The 23,073-nt window shown below is 54.5% G+C and overlaps 1 protein-coding gene across 6 annotated transcripts in view; it reads left to right on the top strand.

Annotated features, from left to right (window-relative positions):
• Positions 1-23,073, top strand: part of LOC102937758 (cAMP-dependent protein kinase catalytic subunit alpha) — a 45,620-nt gene that overhangs the window by 10,877 nt on the left and 11,670 nt on the right. The window contains exon 2 of one of the 6 annotated variants that reach the window (XM_037887844.2): positions 15,043-15,264. The exons of 2 other annotated variants lie outside the window; for them this stretch is intronic. Coding sequence is in view for 3 of the 4 variants with exons in the window: in XM_043532535.1 (XP_043388470.1) it covers positions 8,853-9,054 (202 nt within the window). In the remaining variant the exon portion in view is untranslated. Of the gene's footprint in view, positions 1-8,837; positions 9,055-15,042; positions 15,265-16,227; positions 16,946-19,985; positions 20,044-23,073 lie in introns of those variants that run through there. 3 more of the 6 variants (XM_043532535.1, XM_037887843.2, XM_043532536.1) reach the window with 3 other exon arrangements.

Genomic DNA, 23,073 nt, shown 5'->3' with positions numbered 1-23,073 from the left:
TCCCCTGGCCTTGTCCCTCCAGCCCCATGGGGCCAAGCCCTTGCACCACCCCCCATTGGCTCCCCTGGCCTGCCCCCCATCTATGGAATCCCGGAGGGCTCAGATCCTGGGTGGCTCCCACCCTCGTCCCCCAGCTACGGCTCCCTGGCGGGGTCAGTCTGCCCCACGCTTGGCAGAGCGCCGGGGGCCCTGCTGAGAGCGAGCGCCTCTCTCGCCCCCTGCAGCGGCAGGCACAGGGCCCGGCTGGACTGGCCCTGCCGAGGAGCCGTAGGCCGAGCGCAGAGGAGGCCACAGGCTGGGCCAGCAAGATGGAGGCCGGAGGTGAGCCGGGGTGGGAGTGAAGGTCCTGGCGGGTGGGCGGGCTGGGGAATGGGACACAGGGCCTTTCCCCTCGAGGGGGTGCTGGTTATTGCCCCGCCCCGGGCCCTGTTCTGCCCCCTAGGATATGGGTCACTTCTGCTGGCCCCCAATAGGGCGTCAGGCCCCAATCCCAGAACTAAATCCACTAAATAATTGAAAGAAGGAAAATTAAGGGGTTTGAATTGAAAAAAAAAAAAAATTGGAATTGGTGGTTGCCGTGGGAACATGCTTTCATCTCCAGCCTGGGGCTGTGGGAGGAGCCTCCCAGAAAGGGGTGGGGCCTTGACTTTGAATTTCTTGATGGAAGGTGGTGAGTCTTCGAATGAATTTTGTGGCTTGGGATGTGTCGGGTACATGGCTGGGGTGGGGCAGGAATGGTCTCTTCTTTCCTCCAGTGATTTGAATGGTGATCTTGAGGGCAGTCCCTTCCCATGGGATTGTTAAACGCTGGTGATCAGTATTGGGGGTGGGAAGGCATGTGTGAACCAGTCTAGAGATTTGTATGGCTCCCATTGACATAGGATCTGAGCCCCTCACGGTCATTAACAGACTTGATCCTTGCAGTGAGGCAAGAGAGTATTATCCCTATTTCACAGATCTGGACACTGAAGCATGGAGCAGGGTGGGGGAAGTGACTCTCCCAAGGTCACACAAGGAGTTGCAGGCAGATCTGGGCATTGAACTTTGGTCTCTTGAGTCACAATCCAGGTCCCATTGTCCCTGGGACTCAACCACCCCCAGCTGCTTCCTCCTCAGGGGTGAGCAGGCTGCGAGGGGAAGTGTATGAGATGTGTGGAGTCAGGGGCAGGACCAAGGAACAGACTGATTTCGGGGACGGAAGGGGAAAAGGGACAAGAGACTGAATTGTCTAGAGGAGATGAGTGGAGCTCTTAGTTACGTTGCTGCCCTGCAGGGTTTGCTTCATGGCCTGGTCTTCATTAGTAAATATCAAAACTGGGTTCAAATTTTTTTGTAGCACCAGTGTAACTCTGCCGGGGGTGCCCCCATTGCCCTGGTAACTTTGGGGTTACACCAGTGTGACCTGTGGGAGAATCTGTCTCCCATAACTACTCCAGTGTGAGAGTTCTGATTTCTGGGATAATCTTTTAGTTCTCAGCAGGGGTGATGTTATAGCAAACCCTGTCCTGGTGGGGTTTGAACCCAGGATCCTCAGTGTTCAAGTGAGGTCCTCTACCACGTCACCTGAACAGGTGATTTCTGTTAGCTGGCAGCACTAGTAAGCTGTCATCCTCTATGCTGGCCACATGCTCGATGTGATACCCTTTTCACAAGCATGTTTTGCTATTACTTAAGATCATTTTTCCAGCCCCAGTGTAAGAGGATTCTGGCTCCTCCGTCTCTTGAGACAGGCGGGCTGAGGAAATTCAAGGGATGCTGTCAACATAAAACTCATATAAATGTGTGCTACTGTCTAAAAATGTTACCGATGTTCACAGTTGATGCTGTTTGGTTAATGTTCTGTTGCATTTGACTGAGCATGGGACAGGGAAATTCACCTGGCCAGTTGCACAATCTGTTTCTAGCCTTTCACCATCGAACTGCATCCCATTCTGGTGTCTGTGCTTTAAATCAGATGGGGGGTAGAGGGGGCTCAGAAAAGATCTACTAGGTCTGAGTGAGAGAGGTGAGAGGCTCAATCTGTTCAGTCTAACAGAAGGTGGCTTGATCACTATCTATAAATACACTAGGAGAAGATTTCTGATAGCAGGGGCTCTTTCATCTGGAAGATGAAGGCAAGACAATTCATCAGTTGGAAGTTGATGCTTGACAAATTCAAACTGGGAATAATAAAGATCAAATTTTTAACAAGGAGTGGAATTGACCATGGAAACAGCTTACCAAGGGATGCAGTGAATCCTCCATCATTTGGAGTCTTTAAATCCAAGCTAGATGTTTCTTTCTAAAAGATCTGCTCTTATTCCATTACAGGTTTCATAGTAACAGCCGTGTTAGTCTGTATTCGCAAAAAGAAAAGGAGTACTTGTGGCACCTTAGAGACTAACCAATTTATTTGAGCATAAGCTTTCGTGAGCTACAGCTCACGAAAGCTTATGCTCAAATAAATTGGTTAGTCTCTAAGGTGCCACAAGTACTCCTTTTCTTTATTCCATTACAGTTTGTTGGGCTGGATGCGGGCATGACTGGGTGGAACACCCTGGCCTGGGTTATGCAGGAGGTCAGTCTAGAATGATGATGATCATCAGCGATCCCTTCTGGCCTTAAACTCAGTGCACCCATGAATTATTTGAGGACGAGTGAAAATTCCCCCCCCCCCAGAATTTCTCACCAGTTCTGAATAGTGGCTGGAGTCATGGCACTGCCCAGGCCCACCTTAACCGATGGTTGGAGCTGTCAGAGCCTGGTCGGTGCTCTGGCTCCAGCTAGTTCTAAAGCTAGCTAGAAGTTTTTGGGAGGTGTGGAGGAGGGGGCATTTCCCTGTGTAGACAGGGCTGGGGTTGATTTAGACTTTGGGGTGTGTAACAACCTTGTTTTTACAACCCCTAAATTCAAAGTTCCTAGAAATTAAGAAATTCCAAATTCCCCTGCAAACCAGACAGTACGGCCTTGTGTATAGAGCACGGGGACTTGGGAGACTTGGGTTCTATTCCCAGCTATGACCTTTAGCAAGTCCCTTCCCAGTGCCTCAGTTTCCCCATCTGTAAAATAGGGCGTGTGTTACTGAGCCTCCTTTATAAAGCACTTTGAGATCTGCAGTTATGAAAAATGCTAATTAAGAGCTCAGTGTTACCTCACCCTTTTGATAGTGTGGGGTTGAGGCGGTCCCCATGGGGCCCTCTGTTCCCATTGTGCCATCCCATCAAGCAGCTCCTCCTTCATGATCCCCTAATGTCCCGGGGCAGCAAGAGCAACAGTCGATATGGAAACATAACCTGAACGTAGCAATTGCCAGACTGGGTCAGCCCTGAGGTCCATGTCGCATCAGCAGTAGAGGCAGCAGACGAAGGGTAACGAACGCACAGTAGCAGTGGGGGCGGGGCAAAAACTTTCCGCCGCCTTAAGTCTCATCCTGATGTCTAGTAGTGCAGCTTAAACTCTGAAGCACAAGGTTTAATATCCATTCCAGAATTATTGTTGTAATTTAAATTATAGCCCTGGATAGTCTTTCTCCATGTGAATGTCCAGGCTGGTTTTGGTCTCAACTTCATGTGGTGGTGAGTTCCACAGGCTAATTGAAAAGTGTTTCCGCTTATTGGTTTTGAACTCCCTACCTTTTAATTCTATTTGAGTGTCCCTTGGCTCTTGTGGGATGAGACAGGAAGACCAGAAGCTCCTGATCTCCCTTCTTCATCCCAATTATTATTTTATAGATATTTATTATGGCCCCTCTTATTGGTCTCCTTTCTAAAGGTAAACAATCCTTTCAATCTCTCCTCATAGGAAAGTTTGTCCAGGCTCTAGATCATTCTCGTTGCCCTTCTCTGAACCTTCTAATTCTGCAGTATCCTCTTTGATTTGGGGTGACCTGTGCTGCAGACATTATTTCAAATTCAGATTAAGTCTTTAATGGGTTGATGCAGTTTAGCGGCTGGAAACAAGGAATCAGCACCAGCAGTTGCTGAGGTGTCTCCATCTACTGATCACAGTTCAGTGTAGCAACCTGGAGTGAGTTAAGTACAGTACCAGAAGTGAAACTGACTCGAACTGGAGTGAAATTGACCAGCTGTAGTGGGTGTTTTCCCCCCCATTTGTCTATGCTGAACTACCTGTAAAGGCAATAAGTGGGGAGGGATTTATATTAAAAACAAGCTTTAAGTTTAATAAACCCAGGTGCTGGTAACACAAGAAGGAAACACAGTTTCTGCTGTAATGTTTTTTTAAACCAGTAACATCTCTCTAAATGCTCAAGCAAATGGGTTTTTTTGGACTGTATTTTCTTTTGAAATCCTGCAGCAAAATTGCTCTCTGCATTTGGTTTTTGAGGAACTCTTGGTTTGTAAATATACATGGTTTGGGTGCTGAAAATAAGTGCAGTTCTCTCCTGCATCAGCATGTTTGTGATGTGAGTATCCCAGCGGGCTTCCTGCGTTCCTTCTGGTTAGTCTTCACCTGGTTAAGAATTGGATGGGTTTGTATTATTTGTATTACAGTAGTTCGTGATGACCCGATCCAAGGCCCTTGATCACCTAGTAAGAGTGTCTGCCCTAAAGGGCTTTGAATCAAAAGAGAGCAGACACACAATGGAGGGATTCATAGCGCCATTTTACAGACAGGGAGCTGATCTGAAATGACTCGCCCAAGGTTGCGTGATGTCAGTGACAAAACTGGGAATGGAACCCAAATCTCCCGAATGCCAGTCCCCTGTCTTTACCACAAGGCCATCTGTCAGAGGTTCCAAAGCCAGCAGAGACCACCATGTTCATCTAGTCCAGTGGTTTTCAACCTGTAGTCGGCAGACTCCTGGAGGTCTGCAGACAGTGTCTAAGATTTACAAGGGGTCTGCATCTCCATTTCAAATTGTTCAGGGGTCCGCAAATGAGAGAGATTGAAAACCACTGGGCTAGTCTGACCTCCAGAATGGCACAGGCCATAGGACTTGCCCGTTTGACTTAGAGCAGATCTCTTAGAAAAGCATCCACATTCGTTTTGAAAATTGTCTGTGCTTGAGAATCCGCCACAGCCCCTTGTAAGCTGTGACAGAAAGCTTGCTGTAACTTAGGGAGTGGAGGATTGTGTGCAGAGCCTAAATCTATATTTCATGCTGTCTCTTACCTTCCTCCCCCACCGGTGCGTTACATCTTCCCTTCTCCCTGGTGTTCACAGACCCAGCTGGCTGCTGTTGGGGGAGCAGAAGCAGGGTGAAGGGGGGCGAGATGTGTATGTTCTACACCTGCAACTGCTTGGGTGAGCTTCAGTTGTTCAAAGATCACAAGTCCCTGCGATGGCTTCTGAAGCAGGGTGGCTTGCCTGCTAGGCCAGAATGAACCTATCTGGGTTAAATGGCCTGTACTCCCAGTGGTGCTTCCTTGGGTGCACAGGGCTGTGCAGCAATAAACATTCAATGCTTCCCTGATGCGCCCACTTCTGGGGTGGAGCAAGGATTCCACTGCTGAAATGAACAACTAATGAGCTTCAGGCTGCCAGAGCAGACAAGCCCCTAGTTAGACCGGGTGTACCAAGTGGGGCTCTCACTGGTGCTGCCCCATGAGGCTGACTGCCCTGGGGTCACCATCTGTGGCCAGGCCATGGTGCTCCGATTGCTGAGGAGGGCAAAATGCCATCTGCTGTGTCCGTTTGTCCCTCCTGCTGCTGCTCGTTGCTGGCTGCAGGCAGATGATTTTTAGCGAGCACGCTGGAATATTTTAAACCTTTCGTGCTGAGCCTGCGGGACCCGCCACCTGAGATGGCAGAAAATCCCGCTGGTCCTGCCAAAGCTGCACCTGCACAAGGTTAACCCTTTTGGCGTCGCTCTCGCCAGCCTGTCGGATTGGCACGTGGTGGGGGCAGCCCCTCGGGCGTGTGGACTCAGCTACATATCTGTTACCCCCACCCCAATCACCCAGTTAATTCCCTCTGCTGGTGCCTTCAGACAGGGCTGGCAATGGAATTGTTCTGACCTGAACAGCTTGAGCACCCCGGGTTCCATGGAAGGGGGTTTAGGCTCCAGCTCTGGAGGAAGGGCACTGATGGCCTGCTCCAGTCCCTTCCATGGAGAGTGGCTTCCAATCAATCCCCTTTTAGGCCTTATATTGATGGGAGGAGCTCCAGCACAGGTCCCAGGTAGGAGGGGCTGTCTCAAGACCCACCCCCGGGGTGCTGAGCGTGCAGCAGCTGGTGGAGACCTTCCCACCCAGCTGCTCAGCTGATCTTCTCTTGTTGGCTGGGTAACGTCAAGGCTTCCGTTCACCCAGACGCAGCTCAAATAAGCCGGTCGTGTTGCAGGCGGGAGCAGCACTGTCCTCAGCTGCCCCAGCTGGCTGTATTGACAAAGACCAGATGAGTCAGGAAGATCAGACTCTCAGCCCTCCAATCCGGGAGTCCTGAGTCCTAGTAGCCCCGCTCAAACCCACTGCAATGTGAAAGGTGTTTGACGGGTGTCAGTCCAATTCCCAGAGGGATGGGCCTCCCCATCACAAAACCATCTCCCTCCCATCTGGGAACTGTGGGGAGACCCCAGCCCACCCCCAGTCCCATGCCTGTAAGGCCTGAAAGGGGTTGAATGGGAGCCCAGAAGATAATCTGCCCCTCACCAGCCTCTCTCACCAGAAGGGAAAGGTGCAGCGAACGTGGCCCTTCCTCTTATGCAGTGAGCGGGGGCTGGGGTGTGTGTTAGGATGATTCTGTGATGGGGCGGTCTCTCCCTCTGGGAATTGGACTGAGACCTGCCAAATTAATTTCACATTGGACTGCGTTTGAACTGCTGCCCTAGAGATCCTGAAGATCCTCCCCTTCTTCCCTCCCTTCCTGAGATGAGGGAGTTGGCCATGATGATCCGAGCTGCCGGGCCAGGTTCCATGGGATCCAGGGTGAAGGTTAGGATTTCACTCCCCTGTCCTGCCGCATGGGCCCGTGTGCCGAGATTCCCGGGGAGCACTGGTCGCCCAGTGGCTAGCTGCGGCGGCTGATGGAGCAGCTGAGAGCACATGTGGAGCAGGGAGCCGACGCCTTTAAGGGCTTCATGTGAACCTGGCGGTGTGCCCAGCCCTGGCTCTCCCTCCCCGTTTGAGGCTGCTCCCATGGGGCGCTTTCTGAAACAATACCTAGCGCGCTCCTCACCGGGGCAGGCTGAGCCGTGAGCCTGGGAAGCGACAGGAGCGAAGCCGGCTGCTTCCCACCCTGCTACCGTCCAGACATTTCTCCCCCGGAGATCCCGCTTCCCCCCCTCAAAGGGTCCCAGAGGTCCGTTTGGAAGCCATGCAGCCATGGGGGAGCCTTGGGTGGCGTAGATAAGGAGGGCAGCCTGAATCAGAATCCCGGCAGCCAGGAGCCAAGGTCTGCATCACTGGGGGCGGCAGCATGGAGCTCAGACCCAGCGACCTTCGTGGGATTGAGGAAAGCTCAGATTTCGACTTCCAGTTCTGGATCCAGCTCTTCCTGTGGGTGCACTTGTTTGGCCGGCTGGTCCATCACCTCCTCCGTGCCTTTGGGGGGCTCACACAGTAGCCCCCTTATCTGTTGCACCCATGGTGAGCAGCTTCCTTTCCGGATTCCCCCCTGCCTCCTGCCTGCAAAATCCTGGTCTCTGCAGACCCCAGCTGTTTGGAAATTGAGACTCGCAAGGAAGGGCCTCCTCCTTTCCCATCCCACCCTCTTGCTTCTCCCCCGGAGCGCTACCCAGCTCTCTTTGGTTTCCGCTGACAGTGGCTTCCCGCTCCCAAGGTCAAGGAGCGCAGCAGCGCTTGTTTGGGAAAGGCAAAGTAAAGAAACCTCCAGGCGACTAGTCCTGGGTCCCTCCCCTACCGGCGGTCGGTACCGCCTGGGACTGCACGGCACGAGAGTCAAACCCCATGGTTCTTCGAGATCTCCTCCCTGGGGTGCTGTTGCAGGGTGCCGCCGAGGGCTGAGGGTTTCTGAATGTGGGTCTCTTTGAACGCCACTTGGAGAGTCACCTTTGATGTGCTGCAACCCCCTGCTGTTCGTCTCTGCGAGCGGGGCCCGCAGCAGTGGACTTAAGGACCTGCACCCCTCTGACTCAGGCCTCATGTGAGCCACAAGCCCACCCGCAGCCCCCCGATTTCTTTTGCAGCCCCAGTGGCTTGGCCCAGGGTGCACTGTACTTGTAGGATGGTGTTTTTTCCAGGGGCCTGCCCCCCAGTGCAAGCAGGCTCTGCAGTGAAGCCAGAGGGAGCCTCTCACGCTGCTTTCGGCCCAAGGATTTGAGAGGAGCGGAGACCCAGGGTGCTGTTTTAAGCCCTGCTGTGTGGGTGTTTCCCCTTGCCACTGTCTGTTGTTCTGGAAGACCCGTCCCAGCAGTTCTGAAGCAGAATCTGTCCTCCGCTCACCCTCCAGGAAGTGAAACTGACTTGGCTGGCTGCGTAAGTGACCGGACTCCCTGACTCCAGCTCCTGTTCCCTCCACCAGGGAAGCCGACTCTCCAGACAGAAGTGGGAGAGAAGATACTGTTTCCAAGTCCCTGAGTCTTCCCTGCCTTGAGCAAAAGGCAGGGAGGAGTGTGCATGGATGTGACTGGCTGGCCCTGAAGAGTCGTGTGCAGGTCTCTGAGTTGACAGCCACGCTCTGGGGCTGCTGCAGGGTGGGGGAGCTGTTGGATGGAAATTCTCTTTCCCGGTTAGAAGTCAAGAGTGGTTAGAAGTCGAGAGCAATCAGCTCAAGCCCCCTGTCTCTGTCAGGAGTGGAGGAGTTTTGCTGAGGCTTGGGACCGCCCCTCTAGTCCCTGATCCTGCTGTCTTCTCCGCTGCTGGGAAATGGCCAAGGCCGGAGGATTCCTGGATCAGGTCCGAGCTTCGCATTGACTCTGGTTGTGAGGGCCGGGGAAGGAGGGAGATAAATAAATGAAGGGAAACATGAGCCATGGAGCAGAAATGATCTGCCCCAACCCCAGCAGGAACAAAGGCGCTAAGATGTCACCACTTCAGAAGCTGGAGAGCCTGGCTGGGCGGATCTTCTACTGGGGGCCACGCAGCGAGGCGGGGGCCCCGGCCGGCAGTGAGATGGCCCATGTGTCTGAGCACACTGCCGTCTGGAATGAGCAGAGTGAGTTGGGATGGGAGCCCTGTTGGTAGGACCACGTGCAGCCCCAGATCCCAGGGGGTCGGGCTGCCGTGATTCAGTGCTGGGGAAAAGTGATGCAGCATCTGAGTCCTAGTGGGGATGTGGGGGGTGGGGGGTGTCCCTGTGATGCAGGTGCCGTTGAAGTTTGTGGTGGCTTCTGTGGGGAGACCAAGGATTGAGTCTGGTCTGCCCAGCTCCCCCCTGGAAAGGTTCCCTGCGGGGCAGGGTCGAGGTGAGGGGGAAGCTCACTCAGCGGATGAGGCCTTAGGAGCTCTCGGTTCCCAGTCACTGCTGGCAGCAGCTTGACATCAAGGGACTCGTCTTCCTGCCGCTCCTGAGCCATCGGCCGTGTTGCGCCAGCCACGCGCGCCTCTTGCCATGCTGAGGAGCTGATGGTGGCGCCGTGGAGGCGCGGGGTGGGACGTGGGCTCTGGAGATGGCAGCTCTTATGTCAGGAGGGCTGAACCCGCCAATCCGAGTGTGACTTCTCTCCTCGCTGAGTGTCTGCGCCGGGCGTCCAAACCAGTTTGTGCGGTGTGTGCTGCTCCATCGGCTCTCGCTGTTCTGCCGATGGTAGCTAATCCCACACACACACAACCCCTCCGAAGGGAGAGATTATCTTTGTTTTGTGATGGGGGGAAACTGACGTGCACAGAGGGGAAGTGACTTGCCAAAAGACTTGCAGACTTGGGGGCGGAGCTGGCTATGGAACCCAAGAGTCCTGGCTCCCGGTCTTCCATACTGGTTTAATGGTTAGAGCAGGGCCTGGACGTCAGGACTCCTGGGTTCTGTCCCCAGCTCTGGGAAGGGAGTGGGGTCTGTGGATTCTTCTCTTCCTTATTACTCCTTCTCTGTACTACTTCCCCTCTCTATTCCCACTCTCCCTCCATTCCAAAGGCCAGTCCCTGGTTTGTGGCACCTCCCGTTCCCCCCACTGCACCTGGGAAGCTGCAGGCCAAACGCCTGGTCCTTGATCGCTGCAGGTCTTTGGTGTGGGTGGGAGGCTGGCGCTCGGACCCTTTGCCCTGAGTGGCACAAGGACCCACTGGCTCCCCTCCGTGGGAGAGTCATGGCTACTTCCCTGTGCTGCTGGGACAGATTTGTGCCCTCTCGTGTCACTTACTCTCTGACATCCTTTCTCTCTTTCTTTCTCATCCACTTTCACTTCCTCCTTCTCTTTCACGCTCCCTCTTTCTTTCCCTCATTCCTTCCTTTTATTCCTCTCCTCCCCAACTGTGACTATCAGAGATGAAAACTCCCCCCCGCTCCCTATTTGCAGCCTGTCAAGTGTTACCTGGGCATTGATCAGCTCGTACTCTTGAATTAACGGCACAGCCGCTTGGGTCGAGGTCACATCCCCACTCCGTGGCCCGGACTGTAGTTTTGGGTGGGTGGGATTCCCATGTGGGATCTGGAAGTCCCCACGTGACCCTAAGCAGCTCTGCTCCCTCTACTGGGGGCTCTGGGTTAGCTCCGCAGGGGAGGGGAGGGGGGATGTGGGGGATGAGCTATCTCTGGCCTCCCGCCAATCCCAGGCCCCCTCTGGATGTTCAAACAAGGTTGTAACAATAGTGCTTGGCAGGGCAGCCAGGATTAAAATAGCAGATTGTAAAGCACCTGGTGCCAGCGGCTTCTCTGGCACCTTTAACCCTCTGCTGTCTCGGCCTTCCGAGCGCTGCCTCCAGATCCAGCGGGCATGGCGCGGGGGGGCAAGTTTTGACTTCATAGCCTAGTGAGTAAGGTCTATACCCCACAGTTTGGTAGCACCAGGAGACGGGACTCCTGGGTTCTCTCCCTGGCTCGGAGAGGGCAGTAGGGTCTAGTGTTTAGAGCAGGGAGCCTGGGAGCCAGGACTCCTGGGTTTATTCTCTTGATCTAAGGTACTTCTGAGGGCCCATCACTGTAGCATCTGAGCACCTCAGTCAATGCATTTATCCTTACAGCTTGCCTGTGAGGCAGGGTTATCATTCCCTGTGTACAAATCGGGAACCTGAGGCACAAAGCGACATCTCCAGGGTCTCATGGCAAGTCAGTGGCAGAGCCAGGACTCGAACCCAGGTCTCCTGATTCCCAGGCCAGAGTCTGATCCACTGGTTGGCACTGCCTCTGTCCTCTTATCTGACCCAGCAGAGCAAGGCGGGGGGAGGGATAGCTCAGTGGTTTGAGCATTGGCCTGCTGAACCCAGGGTTGTGAGTTCAATCCTTGAGGTGGCCATTTAGGGGATCGGATCTGGGGCAAAAATTGGGGATTGGTCCTGCTTTGAGCAGGGGGTTGGACTAGATGACCTCCTGAGGTCTCTTCCAACCCTGATATTCTATGATTCTAAGGCATCAGGCTTCTTGTTGGGGGCAGCGCTGTAGAAGCTTCTGGGTGGAGCATCAGCAGTTAGCAAGCCCATGCTGGGACTGGAAACCTCCAGGAAGCAGTAGGAGGAGCCCTTTGGGAGTGTTGCCTTCTTTGCTAGCTGCTGCCTGTTAAAGGGGATGGACCCTCTGTGTGTTAGTTACATCACAGTCACCCATCCAGCTGCGATCTGGAGTAACTGTTGACTGGCTGGAGGCAAGGAGACTCCTCCTGGATCACTGCCCAGTCGCAACCAAATCTCCCTCTGCCGGTTCCCGCCCGCCTCTTTGTCTCAGACATCCAGGCTTCGGTTAATTTCACACTAGATCAGCAGCCCTGGCCCTCCCAGCTGAGAACCCCAACAGGGCTGCCATCCCTGCGCTGTCTGCCCTGGAGGGACCCTGCCGGTGGCTGGGACGAGGGACCCCTGGTGCCAGACCCTGCTCCCTCCTCATCTGAGGCTGCTACTGGACTGGCACTAGAAATCGGGGCAATTTGCACTAGGACCCGGGCCAGCAGCCGCTGCGTGAAACCAGTTTGCATCTCAAAGTGCCCTGGAGTTAGAATAAATTGCTCTGCCGACCTGGAGCCTGATTCCCACCTAGGATCCGCGTAGCAAAGATGTGCAGCCCCCTCACTCCCCCGACGAGCTGACCCTCCTGGTCTGTGCTCTGTTTCTCCGCTGCAGCCAGGTGGAGCTGTGGTGGTGGTGGGGGGGAAGCTCACAGGACTCTAGCGGAGAGGAGGGGTTTTAACCATCTGAAACAGAGCTGGCTCCTCTCTGACCTTGGGTAATTGAGACTCTGCTTCTTGGTGTTAACCGCTTGCTGCCTGCGATGGCCTCTTTCCTCGCCCGCAGGTGGCAAAGCACGCTGGTCTGTTGCCTTGGTGGTGAATATTCAAGCCAGCGGGAAGCTGGATGCTCCGTGGGGGGTTGAGGAGGAAGTTGGGTTTCCCAACCGTCATGCCTGGGAGCTCTCCTAGGAACTGCAGCGTGCCGCAGGGGTTGGGGGCTGACGCTTATGTCCCAGCGTGCAGCTCGGGGGTGCTGAGTTGCAGGGGGTCACTGCGCCTCGCAAGCAGTGCTGCACTAGGGGGCGCTGTGCTCCAGGCTGGGAGCTCGGTAGGCAGCACTCACGCCAGTGCTCCAGTGCGGCACCAGAGGGCGCTGTGCTGCAGGGAGCAGCGTGGGGGCTGCTCTCTCCCCTCCATCAGTGCTGAGCCCAATGCCCCAACTTGGTGCCAGGGGGCGCTGTGCTGCAGGGTGGTGCTCTCCCCTCTCAATATGGACTCCGGTGCTGGGGGCTGATGCGATGCCAATGGTGCTGTGACCCAGGCTATCCACAGGCTACGCCCAGGGTCGGCTCCGGCTCCAGCCCCAGCTTGCCTGTCTCCATTCTGCCTCCTTAACCCCTGCTCCTGCCATTCCGGGGTCACCCGCTGGCATGTTCCACCCCAGAGGTGGCTGCAGCTCAGCATCCCTGCATACAGCTTGTCTGTCACTAGCTTTGTGATGGGCTGGGAGGCCAAATGCTGTGTGAATACAAATGAAAGCTGCTTTGCTGCGTGTCACCGGGAGGGGGCGCTAGCCAGGATCAGTGGAGCCAGTCTTGGGGACAGGGGAGAGGGGGAAGGCTCTCGTATCTGGCTTCACTGTTTTCTGCAGGGCCCGTGTAACTGCTGAGCATGCGTGAGGGGTTCCCCGTCTGTGTCTGATGTGCTGAGGATCTGAATCTTACCAGCCTAGCCGGGGCTCTTTAGCTCAAGCTGGAGCAGCCCCTGCTTTTATCTCTCGAGGCCCCTGGTTCTGTCCCCCGTGCGCCAGGCAGCGCAGCAGCCAATAGCAGAGGTTTTGCACTTGAGCTGGTGGCTGGGCTGGGGGGGTACAGAGGTGCCACAGAATTAGGGTGTAGATGACATTGGGTCCTCGCAACAGCTGTGTAGGGACATTGAGAGAGTTCCCTCAAGCCATAGCCTGAGAGCCAGGACTCCTGGGTTCCATTCCCAACTCTGCGAGGGGCGTGCTGGCCCAGATTCTAAGGCTAGAGAAAGTCACCCACCTGCATCTGTATTGGTCGTAGTGGTGAGAGGCTGGGAGGCAGGGCTCCTGCGTTCTGTCCCTGGCTCTGGGCGGCAAGTGTTGTCTAATGGTTAGAGTAGGGCTGAAGGAATCAGGACTCCTGGGTTCTGTTCCAGCTCAGGGAGAGCAGAATCTAGTGGTCGGAGCAGGGGCAGTACAGTGTATCTGTACTGAGGGACAGTATAGGATTGCTCCGGTATTAAGCATCCATGGGGAGGGAGCCTCCAGCCTTTCCCTTGTGGGCAGTGACCCTTCTGGCTATCCGATCTCTGGCTGGTGGTGGATGAATTTCCCCTTACGCTATTCCAGTCCCCCCCTTCCCTTGCCGGAGCGATTGCTGCTGCTTCCCTTGTCTCAGAGCAGCAGAAAGCAGCTTCCCCTCCTTAGCCAGCCTGACACTGTCTCCCAGCGTGATCTGCAGCCGAGGTACAGCTGGGCAAGGGATTGATCAAAGAGGGCGGGGCTCTCTCCAGCTTTTAGCTTTGGCCCCTCCCCTCACGCTCATGGATCGGCTCCAGAGCTGTGTTTATTGAGTGTGGCATTAAATCTGGCCACTGGGAAATCAATCAGGGCTGCTGCTGCATCAGCTTTCCAGCCCTGGGGCAAAAGTTCTGTCCTTCATCTGTTCCGATAGCGAGCGGTGGGGGTGAGGCAGCGTGCTGGCATCGGGATCGGAAACTCCAGGAGCTCCGTGCAGGATCCGGCTGTAGCCTGGCGCTGTCTGGATGGGGGGATCCGGGGGGCGTTTGCCAAGGAGGGAAAAGATCCTGGCAATATCTCAGAGTTGAGAAAGTTGGGCTTCTCGTCAGAAAGGCAGAAGGTGGCATGATGCCCAGTACTGGGATTGCCAGCCCTCGGATTGACTAGTCCAGGTGGCCACAGTGGCCAGCCCATCCTTCATGATGTTCGCCAGCCTCCAGCCAAGGAACTTGTAAGCACTTTTGTGAATGAACCCCACCCCCCAGCACAATCCTCAGCCCCAGTTTACAGAGCTGGAAAATGACTTGGTGAACTCACACAGTCAGTCAGGCCTCCTGAGTGCTCCTGGCTGTTACCTCACTGGGCGCAGGAGCAGGTCCCACTATAACCCTGACCAAATGCCAGCGTGGTTAAGGGTACGCCGCCTCCTCTGAAGTCCACCTCCCAGTGTGTTGGATCCTTCACTCTTCTGCACCGCAACGTGCCTGTTAAGCAGTTGCATTTTGTCGCTGGGGGAGCGGTCCCCATGCAGCATTGCTGTGCGTTGTTGACCAGCTGCCACGACCCACCTCTGAGGTGGCTGCCATGAGTCCCATGTGTATATAATGAATGTGTTCAGGGATGAGCGAATGTATGAAGGAGAGGGGGCAGGGAGGAACTTCAGGTCATGTCTTTGACCTTATCTCTTGGCATGAGGGTACAGTTACATGCCCGGGGATGGCCAGGCAGCAGGAGGCATTTGGCTTTCGTGGCATCCGCTGGAGCTTTTAACCACCCTGGCCCATGCTCCCTTGGGGGAGGAGGGGAGAGTGTAACCTAGTGTGTGTTGTGTGTCCCTGACCCATAGACACTGCGAGTCTGTTCCTGCTCCAGCTGCAGAGCCTGGCTGTGATGAAAAGCTGTAAAGACTCCGGCCTTTAGCTCCGCAGGTGCCTGGTTCAATCCTTGGTGTTGACCGAAACGGTGGCTGTCACAACCCCTTGGACTCCCTCTGGACCTGGCTAGCTTTGGTCTTGCGCTGGTCAATGGCAAGTTTCTCAGGGCTAAGCCAGCTCCTGAGAGCCTACAGGTGGGTCTGCAAAGCCCTGTCTGAGTAACCGTGTCCTCACTGACTCTGCACTTGTTCCAGGGGAAAATCCCAGGGCTCTTTCTGCTGAGATGCTCAGATTCTTTCCCTGGCCATTGCAGAAGAACTTGTCTGCCCTGCAGGGGAATTGTGGGAAGGCCTTGGGGGTCTGTCGGCACACGAGGGTTTAGCCTCTGCAAAGTGGGTGCGTTCCAGCCCCAGTAAAAGCAGAGCCTAACCCCTACCCTGCCCCCAGCTAGGCCGGCTAGCCCCTCCCAACTGGGGTCAGAGGTGTTTGTATGTGGAGAGTAGTGGGGTTATGTCAGGTATGCCTTCCGTGCCACTCCAGGCCAGAATTTAGGGGAGACCCCTAGTGGTGACACAATGTATTGCCGGCTTGGCAATGGCAATACTGTGTCCAGTAGCCCGGATAAGGGATCCCTATTTAGCATCCCTGCTTTGTGGGGTGCCCTATTGTGGCCACGAGAAGGATGATCTACTGAGTTAGAGCAGGAAAGGGGCAGGGGGCTTAGAGATAAGACTCCTGGGTTCTATTCCCAGCACGAGGCAGGGAGGGGTGGTGTATTGCTTAGCGAATGTGTGGAGAACCAGGACTCCTGGGTTCTCTTCCCCTTTTGCCACTGTTCTGCCACGGGACCTTCAGCAAGGTTCCTTCCCTTCTCTCTGCCTCAGTTTTCCCACGTGTAAACTGGGGTTGATTGTATGCCATGGGAGTTCTGCTTTGAGATCCTCAGGGTGGGGGGATAGAGACGAGCTTTCACAGCTCATAGGGGGACAGGGAGTTGCAATGAGGTGGCTGAAGTGGTGTGGGGGAGGAGTTGGGGGATCCTCTCTTCCTCCTCCAGTAGTGGATCAGGGCAGTGTCCAGATGCCCCAAGGGGTTGTGGGTGATGAGGTGTTGGGTAAGAATCCAGTTAGAGCAGTGTGTGTGTGTGGGGTGGGAAACTACAGTTGTTGTATATAAATAGACCCCTGGAGCACTGCTGTGTGAACGTTGTCTCTCTTTATTTGCACTGCCACCATGTGATCGGCTCTGTCCCTGTCCTCCCCACCCCCTCCCTGGATGTGCGTCCTCACGCCCAGAGCTCAGAACCCATGGAAGGGCTGGCGGCAGGCGCTGCTTTCCGGAACCAGCTGCCCCACATACCGGGGCGGTGAAGGGACACTTTGGGGCGTTGCCCTCGCCTCGTTGCTGTCTCCATCCCCAGGCAAGTGGGATTGGCAGCGCTGGCAGATCCACCTCTAGCGGCAAGCAGGAACCCAGGAGTCCGGGGCAAGGCTGACCTTAGGGGCGGACTCTGCTGTATCCAGGGGCAATAGGCGCTAACGGACACAGCCCCCCTGCCCCAAGGGAGTTTGAAGGCACCTGTCACCGGAGGATCCGGACACCGCGATGGGGCCCTCCAGCCTGGCATAAACCCGGCCCCTCCGATGCAGCCGAGGGAGTGGTGGTGCCATAGACACGCCCTGGAGCTGCACAGGGCCCTGTGCTGGCTCGGGTCTCTCCTCGGCTCGCGGGAGAAGCCAGGGTCGAAGCAGAGGTTGTGTTTGCTCCTGCTGCCTGGGACAAAGTCCCTGACAAGGCACCAGGCCAGATCTCCCTCTCCGCCTGCCATGACCTCCTAACCGCAGCCGGCGGCCTCCGTGGGTCACAGCATGGATGGTAAAGGGGGGCTTTTGGGGAGGGGATTCCAGGCAGGGCGTGTGGTCATCTCCCCTCCCTTAGTGTCCCTGATGGCTTGAAGTGCCAGGATCTGTCCCTTCCTTCCTCTCTGCAAAGGGCGGCTGATGACTCACGGCAGGCACACGGTGATCCTGCCCCCACTCCCCCACAGCTCTGCCGTGCCCCCTTCTTCCCAACCCACTGCTCCCCCTGCTATTCTGGGCCTGGGGCCTCTCCCCACCAGAGACCAGCGGCTTGTGCTAGGCTTCACACTGGCTCTGTGACCTGAGCTGCAGTTAAACCCATGTCTCTTAAAGGCAGGAGGTGAATTCTGCCGTCACCCAGATTTTCCCTGCCCTCCTGGGTTGTGACTCGGGGGAAATAGAAAAGCACAAGCCAGTTCTGGTCAATGGTCAGCTCGTTTGAGATTTGCTTTAACCCTCTGAGACCCAAACCCTCACCTCTACCTGCATGTGGTTACATTACGGTTGCTCTTAGGCCCTGACTGAGCTCAGGGCCCCATTGTGCAGGGCGCTGTACATACTCCTAGTCAGAGATAGTCCCTACCCTGAAGAGTGCAGAGTCTAAATAGACCTGAGTAGGGAGGGGAAACTGAGGCCTGGAGTGAGGCAGTGACATGTCCAAGGTTAGAACCCTAGCCGCTAGGCCACGCTGCCTACCTATGCCAGTTTCTGCTAGCAGCCTGTGATCTCTTTGGGGCAGGGAGCGTGGCTTCTGTTTGTACAGCACCTAGCTCAATGCGGCCGGGCCTGCTGCGGGCCTGTCGGTGCCATCGAATCATAGGCTTGACATCATTGTAGCCAATCCCCATGGGAGGTGAAAACCTGGCAGCTCGTTGCACCCAGCGGCCATCCAGCAGGAGGATGTCAGGGTTCAGGGCTCCGTATCCCTGGCTCCCACAGCCACCTGGCCTGTCCACCCCGATCACTGTAGTGAAGGTCTCAGTACTCAGCTCTGTTCCCCAGCCCGAGCGAGAGGCAGGACGGTCGTGCACTGGCCCTTGCAATCGTTAGCAGGGTGCTGGGTGTAACGCGGACCACGTGCGCCAGACCAGGTTGTATTAGATCTTCATTAGATCCTTCGCACCAGGAGCCAGGCCCTGGATCGCTTACGCTCCATCCAGCCCCATCACCTGCCCCCTTGGGCCTCTTTCCCCACTAGGCTCATTAAAGGAAATAAAACAGTTTGTTTTGGAACCTGCTTGGTGCTCACCAGAGAGAGTCCTTAGTGGCAGGGAAGCTCTGGGTTTAACCCTTCAGCCACCAGCACTGGAGCGATGGGGAGGGGGTGGATTCTCCTCGGTTCTGCCCAGGTGAGATGGAGTTCACACTGTGGGAGATCGGGATCTGGAGCAGCTGGGGGCATGAGATGGGCGGGATGTAGCTGGAATCAGAATAAGGCCTGGGGCTGCACTAGTGACGGTTCTTTCCTGTGGTGCTTGCAGCTTGCCCCGCCCCTCCCCCCATCCTGGTCAGGCGTCATCCCAGTGGAAACCCTCCCGTGGCCAGAAATGGCATCCAATGCGGAAAGTGGGGCTGAGGCAGGTTGCTAACGTGCATCTAGTGGCCTGGGGGAACAGGCCTCAAAGGGCTTACAATCTAAATCCATGATGGCAGGTGATGATGCTTGGCTAAGAGGGAGGACGGAGGGGAGTGGAACAAGCCCATGGGGGAGCTGTAAGCACGTTTGTTCCTATCGGACAATCATCACTCGGGCACGCAAGGGCGGAATCTGTGTGGGTGTTAACCCCGGTGCCATTCTCCCTCCCTGAGTTTTCGCCTGTAGTTTCAGGATCTCTTTGCTGTTGTACAGTGTCCTGAAACAGCTGCCCTGTTTCACCCCAGAGGTGGCTGCATTTTGGTGGCGGATGAAATGATCCTTTTAGTGACCACTTAGTATTGGCTGCTGTGGAAGCTTTGCCTTCAGGAGTCCTGACCCCCTGTCAGTTACACTCCAAATGGCAGGGGGAATGAGCCTGCTTTTAAATTCTGGCTGCGTTCCAAGGTGACCAGGCCCTGTAAACCTCTAATCTGCTCTTCACCATTCATGCCCTTTGTGCTTCTGGGGCGTGGTGAAATTCCATTAGTCAATTTCACTTTGTTTCTGATTTCTCCTGTGTTGCTTTGCAGAAGCTGGGGACCCAACACTGGTTTTGGGGGCAGGGACTTCAAAGTTTTGTCAAACCAGCCCCCTCCCTCAAATAGGGGGAAAGTTGTGTGATGTTTTGTAACTCTGGCCTTGTGCAACTCAATTGTTTTTCTTACGCACTTGGCCCTGATCCTGCAATGGGATTTCAGAAACAAGCCTAATCTGTCCTCTCTGGGTTCTTATTCTGCTCTTATCACCCCAGTATCTGAATGCCTTCCAGTCGTGCATTAAATGATGTGACTTCACATCTGTCATGTGGCTTGTTCTCTCATCTTCTCCCTGAAAGGAGAAGTGAGGGCAGTGGAGTGTCTTGTAGTTTTTGAGGTTCCGGTAGGTCAAAAAAACGTGTCTGGATTTGGGATGGTCCCTGGTTCATGTGGCAGGTAGTTCCACAGTCTGCAACCAGACCCTGAGGAAACTCTGTCTCCTGCACAGGTGAACTTCACCGTGGTGGAAGGTGCCATTGTACCAATGAAGTAGAGTTGTCAGCCATTATCTTTCTGCCAAAATCGTACCCTCATTTAGATCCCCCATGGCACAGGCCATGGAAACCTTGAAGATGGGGACTGAGAACTTGAACTTGGTTTGAAAGGCAGAGGCTCTAAGGTGAAGCATGAGGTTGGAAGCTGCTACCCACAAGCTGGCGTGCGTTAGGTTTCTGTAATCACAAATGTTGGGCCTAAGACTTGTCATGTCTCTTTAAGAGCAGTCTGCCCTCTGATTAGGAGACTCAGCTCTCTTCCAGATAACTCTGATCTCTCCTAATTACAGATCCCTAGAGCCTTGGTGCTGGGCCCTGCTGAGCTTTGAATCAGGCGCTGATTTCCACTCTGCAGAGAATGGGTTTGTTAACTGGATCTGAGGTCCTAAGTGGTCCGACCTTCTCATGCATTTTCCTTTCTGTGTACCGGGGTTGATCCCTGTCCCAGGTATTCGAATAATACCTCGTGCTGCTGCATCGGGTACAAGAGAACTGGATGCATTGTGATAAGCAAGAGTGCAGTCTAGCAGTCAGAGTAAGGAATGGGAGTTGGGATTCCTGGCTCTGGGATGGAGAGTGGGATCTAGTGGTTAGAGCAGGGGACTGAGACTCAGAACTCCTGGGTTCTATTCCTGAGAGTCAGGACTCTTGGTGCTCTTCTCAATTCTTCCACTTCCTGTGCAACAGTGGGCAAGGTCACAGCTCCCTGCCTCAGTTTCCCTGCCCATAAAAAAGGAAATAGTACCTACCTCCTTGAAGGTCTAAGGAGGTTAAGGTTTTGCTAAGTTCTTTGAAAGGTGGTACAAAAGATTAGCGGTATGAAAACGTCTCCATTAGCCGATATCCACTGGTGTTTTTCCTTGCAAAGGTCAGTTTGTTAGTCTATTCTGTAATTAGACACAGTCAATTAGTTTCATATGCCAGATTCGTGCCATCTGACAAAACTGACATGAATAGAAATGTATTCATGGGTCTTTAAATGGGCTCTCTCAGCTGAAAGGCCACTGAGCTGGAAAGGAACGTTATTAAAATGAGAGGATTCTAAAAATCCAGTTTGCCATTTACTATTTACGAGTTACCGTCAATGGCATGCAGGCTCCTAAAGCCTATAAGCCCTTTGGAAAATGTTACCCTGTTCCCGCTATTGCTTTTGCTCATATACTAGGGAGCTGGGCATCCGTATAAAACCCTGAGATAGGTAAGTCTGTCTGCTTAGCAAAGGAGATCTCAATGGTATCAATTTCACTCCTGCTGAAAGTAGATTTCACTCTAGGGCTCTCTCAGCTGCAAGAGGGGTGAGGGACCCTTCGTCTGTTTCAAGTGGGACTTAGTTTAAAAATAATTGGAATATTTCAGGATTTGTTTTTAGACAGCATTGGGGGGTGGGGGTTAACCAAAACTTACATTTTTGGAGGCCAAATTTGAATTGGCTGCTCGTTAAATGGTTTTTTAATTACAGTAGCCCCCAGAGATATTGATTGCAACCAAGGACTCCTTGTGCCTGGGTTCTGTACTTTCACCAGGGGGAGAGCTGTGTGTGCAGTGGAGGTGTTGGTTTTGGTAGGGTCTCTTTTTATATGTCTGTGCTGTGCTGTGTTTAGCACATAGCACTAGGAGGAAGAGGTGGGGAAGTTTGAGATGATCCTTAGATCCTGTGGCAGTCAGTTCCACCCTCTTGGATGGGCTCCCAAAGAAGCTCTGTCTCTCTCACAGACGAGCTTCACCTGGGTGGTAGAAAGTGCCGTGGGACTGGAGGAGTGGGGCTGTCAGCTACAATCCCTATCCCAGAGCTTTCGGCTCTAGGGGTCCATGGCCCAGGCCCAGGGCTCTGAAGAGAGAGAACGAGACTCTAAGATGAGACAGGCCCAAAAAGGGAACAAATTATTGGTGTTGGGCCAGGTGAATTAAAGGCTGGTGGTGCAGAGAAGATTCCTCCATCACTGTCAGGGGCTGCCCCCAGTTTATATAACTGATTAGCAGAGCCTCACAAGTCTTCCTAGACCTCCAGAAGAAGGCAGAATGGCTGATCTCCCCTCCCAAGGCATTGATCTGGTGTGGATGATGCCAGGGAAGAACAGTGGGGGGAGGGGTGTCGCAGGTCAGGGCAACTGCACCTGTATTTGCCCCTCATGGTCCAGCCAGGGAAACCACTTAGGCTTCTGGCTCCCAGTTATCACCTCTCTTGGGCAGAGACCTGCGTCTCTCTCCTTCCTGCCCGGGGGATTTCCAGGCTGCACAGCTCCCTGCCTACACTGTGAGTTCCCCAGCAAGCCAGACTGCCTCAGCCGGCCTGCTTTTCCCTCCTTCCTCAAAGGCTACAAACAGCCCAGTCTCCACGGGTATAAGGTACCACACAGCTGTTAGCAAGCACATTGATTCTTACGGTAAAAGCATTGCAGGGAAAACCTCTTAAAAACCAGCAAAGAACCAGCACGCCTGCTAATAAGCTTTCCAAAGATCACCCCGCTTCCAGCCAGGTAACTCACAGGCAGTGGGTTTCTCCTCGGGGAGCGGCTTCCAGTGGCTGAGGTTTTGCACAACCAGAGGCGTTACGTTTGCATACCCCTCCCCTTAGAGATTTCCTGGGAATGGTACTTAACTTTAAAAGGCCCCATAGTTTTAGATGGTCCCTCAAAGCCCGTAACCCTTCCCTGGGTTTCCACCGGAGACGTTGCATACAGTCCCACAATAACACATAACTGCCTGCCTTTGTAATACAATGAACTCCTAAGCTACTTAAATTTAGTTCTGTAAGGTACGGCCAGGATAGTGCAGGAAGTTGTCTTCTCTGTCCCGTGTCCATGCAAGGATCCCTCTTCCCCGCCCGCTTGGGGCTGGGATCGATGGTGGGAGACAGTGGCTGGTGAGCCAAGCCTGTTTCTATAAATAGTCTGGAGAGAGTAGGAGACCAAGTGAAAGTAGGTCAGACAGACTGAGCGTCTGGGGGGAAGCAGATGTGAATTCAATCCCGCTCTGTGGGGCTCCACGGGAGATGGGCTGTGGGGACTAGAGGGTGAAGGGAGTGTAGGCGGGGTAGTTAGCCAGCAAATAGCTGATCCCCAGAACCCTTTCAGGGTTGCCCTGCCCTGTCTTGTGGGATCAGGGGAATCCCCGTAATCTTGGTCTCCTTCCCTCCAGCAGTGAATCAGTCACATCTGTAGGATGTTGTTCTGCTTCGCTGATGCATTTCAGGCACTCGCCGGGCCCATTTCTCAGCCCTTTCTTTAGGGCAGGGATGACAGGACTAGAGCGCGGTGATGCCGGGTTTCCACAGAAGTGTTGCTATTTAGCGATTAAAGGGGGGGGCTCCTGGGGTTCTGTCCCCAGCTCTGGGAAGGGAGTGGGTTGTAGTGGAGAGAGTGGGGCGGCAGGGAGTTGACTCCTGGGTTGTGCATCTGTGAGCCCCAAGAACTGCAGCACCCAGATCTGGATCTAGGCTTTTAGCTTGTCCCCTCCCTGGTGTCTCAGCACCAGTGAT

The sequence above is a fragment of the Chelonia mydas genome, chromosome 20 (genome assembly GCF_015237465.2).
Source record: "Chelonia mydas isolate rCheMyd1 chromosome 20, rCheMyd1.pri.v2, whole genome shotgun sequence".
In the NCBI taxonomy this organism is placed as follows: domain Eukaryota; kingdom Metazoa; phylum Chordata; order Testudines; family Cheloniidae; genus Chelonia; species Chelonia mydas.
The sequence above is the reverse complement of the archived record's forward strand: the minus strand, read 5'-3'. Positions and strand labels throughout refer to the sequence as shown.